This window comes from Girardinichthys multiradiatus, chromosome 17, assembly GCF_021462225.1.
Source record: "Girardinichthys multiradiatus isolate DD_20200921_A chromosome 17, DD_fGirMul_XY1, whole genome shotgun sequence".
Classification (NCBI taxonomy): domain Eukaryota; kingdom Metazoa; phylum Chordata; class Actinopteri; order Cyprinodontiformes; family Goodeidae; genus Girardinichthys; species Girardinichthys multiradiatus.
Genome location: NC_061809.1, coordinates 11,678,241 through 11,688,358, shown reverse-complemented (window position 1 = coordinate 11,688,358; position 10,118 = coordinate 11,678,241). Strand labels below are relative to the sequence as shown.

At 40.1% G+C, this 10,118-nt stretch overlaps 1 protein-coding gene across 1 annotated transcript; it reads left to right on the top strand.

Annotated features, from left to right (window-relative positions):
- Positions 1-968: 968 nt before the first annotated feature.
- Positions 969-10,054, top strand: LOC124882747 (sodium- and chloride-dependent GABA transporter 2-like). Its single transcript, XM_047389276.1, has 15 exons — positions 969-1,119; positions 1,263-1,448; positions 1,929-2,063; positions 2,898-3,038; positions 3,125-3,212; positions 3,305-3,437; positions 3,592-3,726; positions 5,259-5,362; positions 5,475-5,599; positions 5,761-5,873; positions 5,971-6,108; positions 7,709-7,811; positions 7,888-7,988; positions 8,121-8,291; positions 8,803-10,054. The coding sequence occupies exons 1-15, from the start codon at positions 1,113-1,115 to the stop codon at positions 8,950-8,952; spliced, it is 1,830 nt and encodes a 609-aa protein (XP_047245232.1). The 5' UTR covers positions 969-1,112; the 3' UTR covers positions 8,953-10,054.
- The last annotated feature ends 64 nt before the right edge of the window (positions 10,055-10,118 follow it).

Genomic DNA, 10,118 nt, shown 5'->3' with positions numbered 1-10,118 from the left:
AATGGTGCAAGGAGTGCAAATCTTGGGCTGTGGACAATGTGAAACATGTATTGTTCTCTGATGAGTCCACCTTTACTGTTTTCCCCACATCCGGGAGAGTTACGGTGTGGAGAAGCCCCAAAGAAGCGTACCACCCAGACTGTTGCATGCCCAGAGTGAAGCATGGGGGTGGATCAGTGATGGTTTGGGCTGCCATATCATGGCATTCCCTTGGCCCAATACTTGTGCTAGATGGGCGCGTCACTGCCAAGGACTACCGAACCATTCTTGAGGACCATGTGCATCCATTCAAACATTGTATCCTGAAGACGGTGCCGTGTATCAGGATGACAATGCACCAATACACACAGCAAGACTGGTGAAAGATTGGTTTGATGAACATGAAAGTGAAGTTGAACATCTCCCATGGCCTGCACAGTCACCAGATCTAAATATTATTGAGCCACTTTGGGGTGTTTTGGAGGAGCGAGTCAGGAAACGTTTTCCTCCACCAGTATCACGTAGTGACCTGGCCACTATCCTGCAAGAAGAATGGCTTAAAATCCCTCTGACCACTGTGTAGGACTTGTATATGTCATTCCCAAGACGAATTGATGCTGTATTGGCCGCAAAAGGAGGCCCTACACCATACTAATAAATTATTGTGGTCTAAAACCAGGTGTTTCAGTTTCATTGTCCAACCCCTGTATGTCATAACACTTCAGTAGTGTCAATCTAAGACCCCAAGCCAAATTAGACAAACATTCTCTACAAATCGTCCAAATGTTTAAGTTAATATCACTTGTTCTCATTTCATTTTATAATATAATAAGTTCATTGTTTTTTTCAGCAGAGGTGCACTGCAGCAGAAACCGACATAGGAGACCCAAGAGGTCAAAGGTCATCCTCTCAGACTCTTACGTTGCACCTTATTTTAACTGTCAAGACGTGGTCGCTGATGTACTTTGCACCGAAGGGGACAGATAGAGGGGAGAGTGTAAGGCCAGCCTAGGTTTAGCATTGCAAAGCCCCGCCCCCTTTAGCCAGCCACGTTAAATACTAAAACTTTGAGCTTTTCCGAGTAAAGATTGGCAAACGGCATCAACCCTGAGACACACGGAGGTGACTCTGCAATGAAAGGCAAGCTTTTTTTTTTTTTTTTTTTCAACGCATAACAGTAACACTGAATCTGAATCAGCCTCTTCATTTGGTGCTGGAGTTCTGACTATTATTTAAAAATAGGGAGAAAGTCTTCCTCTAAAATCCTTCTATCTCTTCCGTAGGAGGCAAGGCAGGCCATCCCAATGGCAACAACCGCATCAAGGATTTGCTTCCATCCTCGGAGGAGAAGATGGAGGAGCGGGGTCAGTGGAGCAACAAGTTGGAGTTTGTCCTGTCGGTGGCCGGCTCCATTATTGGCCTGGGCAACATGTGGCGCTTCCCCTACCTTTGCTACAAGAACGGAGGAGGTGAGTGTCCACATTAATTACTGCATGAACTAAAGCTTTATAAAAAAGTTGTTTTGCATGGAGCATAACCAGCTCATGTAGAAATTGAAATCACCTAAACAAGGTCAAAATTTATTTTTGAGCTTAATTCCCCCTTAGTATAATAAATCTAAACGAACTAAATCCAACTCAAGAAGGTGTTGCTGGTGTAGCTGCTGAAATGGACACCGTGGCCCCTGTCTTTCTATCCCTCCGTGGGGCGGCAGGCAGGGTCACGGTTCAGGGTTAAGCGGGGTCAGACAGCTGTTGTTGCCCCTCGCTCACAGCAGCTGCTCCTGCAGAGAGGTGGAAATCTGAGCTCGCCCGACGGGGTGAAAATGGAACCACTAATCTTACCCCTTTTTACATAAAGGTTTAGTTTCAGTATAATCTTGCAGACAAAATAGCTCCATGTTAAGGTCATGTGTGCAATAAATAATCCTGCTCCTCTTTTATACTCAGGTGCATTTCTAATCCCCTACCTGATTTTCCTGTTCACCTGCGGCGTTCCAGTCTTCTTCCTTGAGGTCGCACTGGGTCAGTACACCAGTCAGGGAGGAATCACCTGCTGGAGAAAAATCAGTCCCCTGTTTGAAGGTTAGGAAAGAACGGCAGCATATCAGGGCTTGTAAAATTATTCATACCTTTAGAACCTATTGAGATTTTTTCACATTACTGTCACAAAATAAAGTTTATTTTTTGGGGATTTGATGTCATACAAATCTGAAAAATGTGGCACCAGCTAACTGAAAAATTATTTATTTTTCGCAAAATAGCCCAGTGTAAAGCAGATTAGAAAGAGAGCGTCTTTGATAATTATTTTGAAGATATGTGATTCACAGTTTTATCCAGCTCTGGACTTTGACTGAGCCATTCAACACTATGAATATGCCTTGATCTGGCTGAATATTTAGGGTCGCTGTTATGCAGGAAGTTAAAATTGCCACTTTCCCTGTCCTGAAGAAAAATATTCCCACAGCATGATTCTGCCACTGTCATGCTTTAAAGTGAGGCTAGAGGCTGGTGTAAAAAAATGCAGATTCCAGATTCAGTGGATTTAGTTCTGGACTTTGACTAGGTCATTCTATCTCACGCTTTGATCTAAACCATTGTAGCTCTGATTTTAAATTGAGAATTGTTGAAGATGATCCTCTGCCCCAGTCTGAAGTCTTTTCCAGCCTAAACAAAATCTTTTTCTGCAAAGATCACTCTGTATTTAGTTTAATTTACCTTCTCATCAACTCTGACCAGCTTCCCTGCCTTTGCTGAAAAAAGCTTTCAACATCTTGATGCTGCCACCACCATGTTTTACAATGGGAATGGTGTGTATTAATGAAAGGTTCAAATGGTATGAATACTTCTGCAAGTCTGCTGACACATTTCTGGATCTTTTTCAGTTCTGCTCCATTTGTGTAATCACCCTTTCTGCAGGTCTTGGCTACGGTACTCAGGTGATTGTGACTCTGCTGAACTTCTACTACATCATCGTTCTCGCCTGGGGGATTTTTTTCCTCTATTTCTCCTTTTCTTGGGACCTGCCTTGGGCATCCTGTAACAACACATGGAACACAGGTAACGAATGTGGACGAATAAAGGTAGCCTTAAATGTTCTATTGTAGCATCAAGGGGCATAATTTCTTCATCGTACCTCCTGGCAGAAAACTGTGTTGAGTTCCAGAGGAGAAACACCTCAATTGCTCAAGGAGTCAACCTGAACTCAACTTCTCCTGTTATGGAGTTCTGGGAGTGAGTTTTCAAGCTGCTCTGGGTCCATTCCATGATTGTCTTTTGGTGTAACAGATTTTTTGTAATTTGAAGATGTGTGGCTGACCCTGCAGGAGAAGAGCGTTGAGGATCTCCCCTGGCATTGACCATATGGGCTCTCTGAACTGGGACATGGCTCTGTGTCTGTTGATCGCCTGGGTCATGTGCTACTTCTGCATCTGGAAGGGGGTGAAATCCACAGGAAAGGTGGGCTGGAAGAGAAAACGAAGTCTTGTTCCAATCTGAACTTGACCACAAGACAGATGTGGGGGGGACGGGAAGGGAGACATCTGTTGTTTGTTTTGGAAGGTTTTGTGTTTGCATGTCTCTTACCCTTGTTTTGTTCCCTTTACCGATATAGGTGGTCTACTTCACCGCAACCTTTCCTTATCTGATGCTGATTGTGCTATTGATCAGAGGACTCACTCTGCCTGGTGCTGGGATTGGTATACAGTTCTATTTGTATCCTGATTTGGGGAGACTGGCTGATCCACAGGTACCGTCCAAGAAGGAAATGTGTCTGTCATAGAGTCTGTTATCTGTTCCAAAACCCATCTAATCGAGTGATAAAAGCCTGACAAGGACAGAAAAGTCCAGATATCCCACGGTTCTCTGCTGGGAAGCTACGTTTCTGCTGGGTCCATCTGCTCTTACGGAAAGAGGCAATGATCACAGGGCCGCGACATTGCTGAGACTGTAAACACAAACTCTGCCAGGAACGAGCTGTGCAAGACATGAGGGTCCCAACATGCTTCTTTTGGCCCAGATTGGCTTTTCATACTAAAGACCCCCTCGGTTTTATCCCCCTAATGGGTTTCTGGTTGGTTTTGGCTAATTATTGTGAACCTTAGAAGCTAAACCAAACTCAGGTTAATATTAGCTGGAAAATCTGTTTATACCATTGCTCAGCTTCACTCCCTGTGAAAATCCTGGTGTGCATGTTATTTAGGCAAACATGATGCGATGATAAATGCTGAGACAGGACTAATAAGACATATTTCCTACAGATCACCATTTAAAGGGGCTATGAGGCTATGAAATGTACTGTCCTGTCTCTAAATAAAACAATAAAATATGTTTCATTGATCCTGAATTTCTACACTAGCCAAAGACAAGTTGTTTTTTATTAGGCATAAAGTGAAATCTAAAACAAAACTTTAGTCTTTTACAGCTCAATTATGCAGAAATAAAGGAAATTAGCATCCCAGATAGCCCCCTTTGTAAAGACAAATCCTGCTTTTTAGTACTTTTTGGATGCAGATACATTTCTCACACAATGATTATGTTCATGAAATGGTTCTAATGAAACCGCCAGTTGCATCTTGACAAGGGTTTTGGATCATTAACCTGTTTTTGAACTCCTCCTTTTGGCCATTTGCTTCTAATTTATCTGTACCACTGACAGCCCCTACCATGATCAATCCACTGTCATGCTAAACGGTTGGAGGGGGCTATTTTTTTCTGTACTTTACCTCTTGTCCTGACTTTCTTGCTTAAGCAACTCAGAATTCAGTCTGCTAAACCTTTGTTTTTCTGGAATAAATTTGAATTGCCCTTTTCACACATAACAGGTATTTTTACTTGCAGTCTGTGTTAAATGGTAATACAGAATAAAGAAAACGGTCAGGTGAAGAGTTACTTCCTCACTGGTCAACAAAAGAACATCTATTTTCTTGCTTGATATAAAGAGCTCTCCTTGACTGCTTTTTGTTAAAAACTTATTTGATTATTTTGTTAGGTTTTAAATCATTTTAGTGTGAAATGGCCACTAAAAATGTATTTAATAATTGTTATTTTAAAATTGAGAGCTCGAGATTTTTTGTGTGGCAGAAAATCTACGCCTGCTGAAACTGTTGATAATTCATCTTTACTTTTAAAGATCTTAGAGATCAGTTCATGCTCCACTCAGTGTACGTTTTACAGTAAGAGGGAATTATTGCCATATTTTTGCATGCAACTGAGCATAAACTTTGAAGTATTTCAGCATACTGTATACCTGAAAGAGTCTCTGATCTCCCTTCACATTAGGTGTGGATGGATGCTGGGACTCAGATATTCTTCTCCTATGCCATCTGCCTTGGCTCCCTGACTGCTCTGGGTAGCTACAACAAATATAACAACAACTGCTATAGGTATCTCAACCTATACTAAAATTTCCTTCATGGGACAATCCGGAGTCATTACCTATCTCAAACATGAAATAGCTGTAAAGATTTTTATGATGTAAATGTGTGTGTCTTGTAGAGATTGCCTGGCTCTGTGCTTTCTAAACAGCAGCACCAGCTTCGTGGCAGGCTTCGCTATCTTCTCCATCCTGGGTTTCATGTCTTACGAACAAAATGTTCCTATCTCCGAAGTGGCAGAGTCTGGTGAGACAGGATCATGAAGATCAAGAAACATACCATGTCACTTTTTTCTACTTTTTTGTTTTGCATAAAGTCTTAATCTCAATACATTTGAATTTATGATTTTAATGTGTAAAACGATGAATGAACATTTTTGGTAGACATTATGTTTATCATTTGAAAAGGACCTGGCCTGGCCTTCATCGCCTATCCCCGTGCTGTGTCCATGATGCCGTTCTCTCCTTTGTGGGCGGCGCTCTTCTTCGTCATGATCGTTTTTCTGGGCCTGGACAGCCAGGTAGGCAGTTGTGCACCATTTTCTGGCACCCTGACAAAATGAGTTTCCACTCTTCTTGATTTTTACTGATGTTTGGTTATTTAACTCCCATTCTCAGTTTGTGTGTGTCGAAAGCCTTGTCACAGCTATCGTGGACATGTACCCCTCTGTGTTTCGACGCAAGAACCGCAGGGAGCTCTTCCTGTTAGGGGTGGTCCTCTTCTCCTTCCTAATGGGCCTTATTATGCTGATGGAGGTAGGGGGGCTAACAAATGCAATCACGTAAACAATCACTTTGTAAATATGACTATTTTTGTACTTTTGGCGTCTTAAAAGGTTGCATCTGACATTTTGTGTCTGATTAACAAATTGCACAGCCACTGAAATAACACAGATCTCAGGGATAAGGATTGCATCTGGTGAATGGACAATTTGCTCTCTAAAAGTCCAGCATAGTTGACACGGTTTCACCTCTGCCCAGCTGGAAACATAAATGCTCAGCAGAGGTGTCCACAAGTCTTCATTTTGTCAGTACGAGCATGGCAGACATTTTATGCAATGCTGCTCTTTAGAGCCAAGCCTGAAGCTACCAGAAGCTTGCCTTGAATATTTTAGTCATGCACCTCATGTAAATGAACTAAAGGCTATTTTACTGTATAAACTTTAGGAGGTAACTCCGTCTACTAGGCTGAAACTGGCTCGTGTGCAAAACTTAGAAGTGAATAAGAATTTAATGCACCACAAGTCTGCCACTTTTTTATTTATTTATGCAGTCAAAGTCAGTAGCTTATTGAAATTCAGGCTTACCATTTAAACAGCATATGTGGCGATGAGGGAAATTCAACGACCTTGACATTTATTGCAAGTAAGGACCTTCCTCATGGAAAATGACTTTAAAGTTTACTTTTAGTGTTTTATTGATTGTGCTTTGAATGCCTTTCAAAAGATAATGCCATAAGCTATGTGCAGCACTGCACCACAATCATTGGTGCCTCTGGTAAAGATGTACACAGTGTCTTAGGATGAATGAATCTTTTATCGCAGAAGCAATTATTTAAAATGTTCGGGTGTAACAAAGTTGCCAGGGACTTTGGGAGAGAAACAGACCCACAGCATCACGATGCTTCCGCCGTACATAACAGTAGGGGTATTCATCCTTAATTTTATGCCAGACCCTTCTGGACTGTTTGTTGTTGAGAAGCTCAGTTGCCTCATCCAACCAAAGCACACAGTCCCAGTTAAAAACCCAGAGAAGTTAGTAAACTCAAAATGTTTATGGTTTTTGATGGTAGGACTGAAAAGATTTTCTTATCCAGCCTTCTAAATAACAGGAAGTCATGTAATATTCATAAAAAAACCCTAATAGAATCAGCTTGTGTAGGGAAACTTAAAAAGTTTTAGATACTTTTAAGAGTGCTAATAACCTTAGCACCAGTGTTTTTGAGGAACATTTGACCTTACTGACTGAACGTACTCAAAAAAGGTTGAGTTTTTCTAAATTTTTCAGTGTGTGATGATATGACTGGAATAAATTATACATTTATTCAAAGGATTTAGACATATTTAAATATGCACCACATACAGTTGAGGACCATAAGTACACCAGCTGCATATACCATTTTTTTAAGCCAGTAACTTCCAACTTTAGCTAATGTTTTGGAGTTTCTTTAATTGTTTGCAAAATCAGAAATGTCACACTTTTATCTGTGGCTGAAGGTAAACAATGAGTTTGAACTGAATGAAACTCTAATTCCTGCACCGGATTGTGTGATTTTTTTTTATGTATGACGAAATGGGGAACACAGAGCGATAGTTCTGTGAATTACAAGGTGACCCACTGCTTTATATTTTTCCAGGGAGGGATGTACGTTTTCCAGCTCTTTGATTACTATGCAGCCAGTGGGATGTGTCTTCTCCTCATGTCCATCTTTGAGACTGTCTGTATCGCCTGGGTCTATGGTAAGCAACCGACACACTACTTACTGCAGGTTTCCAGAGTTTTAATTCTAAATGGTAACTCATTGCATCTTTGAAGGTGCGGATCGTTTCTACGACAACATTGAGGACATGATTGGCTACCGCCCGGGACCTTACATCAAGTATTGTTGGTTGTTCTTCACCCCAGCCACATGTATTGTAAGTATCACCGGAGCTATAGCGTTGCAGAAATTATTCCCGCAGCTGAGAGCAGGCTACTGCTGAGGAAACACTTAAACTGCTGTTTTTTGTTTTATAACAATTTAAATTCTTGTCTTTGTGTCTCTGCAGGGAACATTTGCCTTCTCTCTCATAAAATACACTCCTCTTAAGTACAACAATGTGTACGTATATCCATGGTGGGGCTATGTCATAGGGTGGCTACTTGCCCTTTCCTCAATGGTCTGCATTCCTTTCTGGATGGCATACAAGATCAGCACTACACAGGGAACACTCAAAGAGGTATGATGCTCCCGATGCATTTATTTTTAATGTTGGCTATGTCTACAGTGCATTTATGCCCTGTTTTACAAATACAAATCTAAAAAAGAATGGGATGCATTTGTCTTCAGCCCTCCCGAGTCATTCACTTACACCTACAAGTCTTTTGGAGTACATGAATGGTGCCCTGGGCAACCCCTCCTTCTATGTGACTGACAGCAAACACCCGGATCTCCTTATTTTTAGCAACAAGCAGGGGACACCAACTCTCCATTGACTGGACATGCATAAAGGCAATAGAAAAGTTGTTCAGGGACAGATAAATAAGTTATATCTTTTATATGGTGCTTGTGCATTCCCCTTTCAAATGATGTCCTGGGCAACTGCCCACAAGGCACATATAAAAAACTGCCTCTCTTTCTACCAGCTTTGCGGATCTAGAGAAATGATTGCTTATTCGTCTTTGTAAAATATCCACAGATTCTTAGTTGTTTCTTTTTACATATCATTAAATGTATTTATTTATCTACAGCGCATCCAGGCGCTAGTCACACCATCCGATGATTTACCTAAAACCAAAAGAGAGCAGGAGAGGTTACTGGCCATCTTTGTTCCCGAGGACGACTCAACCAGAACGACGAACGGCTACTTTCCTGTCACAGAGAGAGACTCCAACTTATGAGGCCCCATCAGCTCTTCATAAGCACCATGTCTTTACAAATAGCAACTGTAAAAGTCTTCTTTGCTTCTTCTCACAAATGCAGGAGAAACAACTAGAAAAAAATCTTTACCCACTTTACCTAAAGAGTGATATAAAGGACTCAGGAGATACAGAGCCAGTTCATTGATGGGGTTGATGTGTTTGTACTCTGAGGGAAAAAGGATGAAAATAATTTTTTTAAGTAATGAGCCATTTTTAAACTATTTAAGTTTAAAGAAACATATTGACATCATATTGGATGATTAAAGAAAACATCATGTTATTTTATATTAGCTAATCTTTACATCTTTATTATTCCAATATATATAATAAATGATTGAAAAAGTCCTTCTGTGGCATTTACACTATTTAGAGATATGTTGTTATCCTTAGTTGTAGAAATTGGAATAAATACAAACATAAAATAGCTGTAAACATTATTGTATATCAATTATGCACAAGACTAACATTATACATAAATTGTAATTTCCTTTTGATAACATATGTTGATTGTATAAGAAATGTGAATTATGTAAGTATTGTTTTGAATAAACTGTTTCTTGTCTTGGTCTGACTTTTAATATTTAGTTTCCAGTTTTGTTAGAAATTTGATATATATCCTTGAAAGCGCCCACTTCTTTTACAGCTTTGTTTAATTAAGCTACTCTTGAAATAAAAATTTCCTAATTATTTTACATTTTTCATTAAAAAACATCTTAAAATGTGAAATATCTGGAGTAGTTTCTCATATCACAAGTAGGACTGGAATTGTAGATATCTGAAAAAGAGTGGTTCCGTTGCATCTTTGCACCCTTGCCATTTCGATCATTGTATACAAGACTTTTTTAGATTCTGCCAAGGGACATTTAATGTGTCCTGATGAGGTTTGTGAGTCAGGTTAAAAGCACTTTTTGAAATTAACAACCTTTGAACAGGAATTAATAAAAAAATTTATTAAGCCCACATATATGTACTAAAACATGTTTTTTTATTGGTCTGATATTCTGATCTTAAATGTCATATTTTCATTAGCTGTGAATGGAACATCATCATAATTCATAGAAATAAAGGCTTGAAAACACCAGTCTGTGTTTAATTGTCCAATAAATGTGTTTCACCTAGTAAGTTAAGTTATTGAAACAAATGAC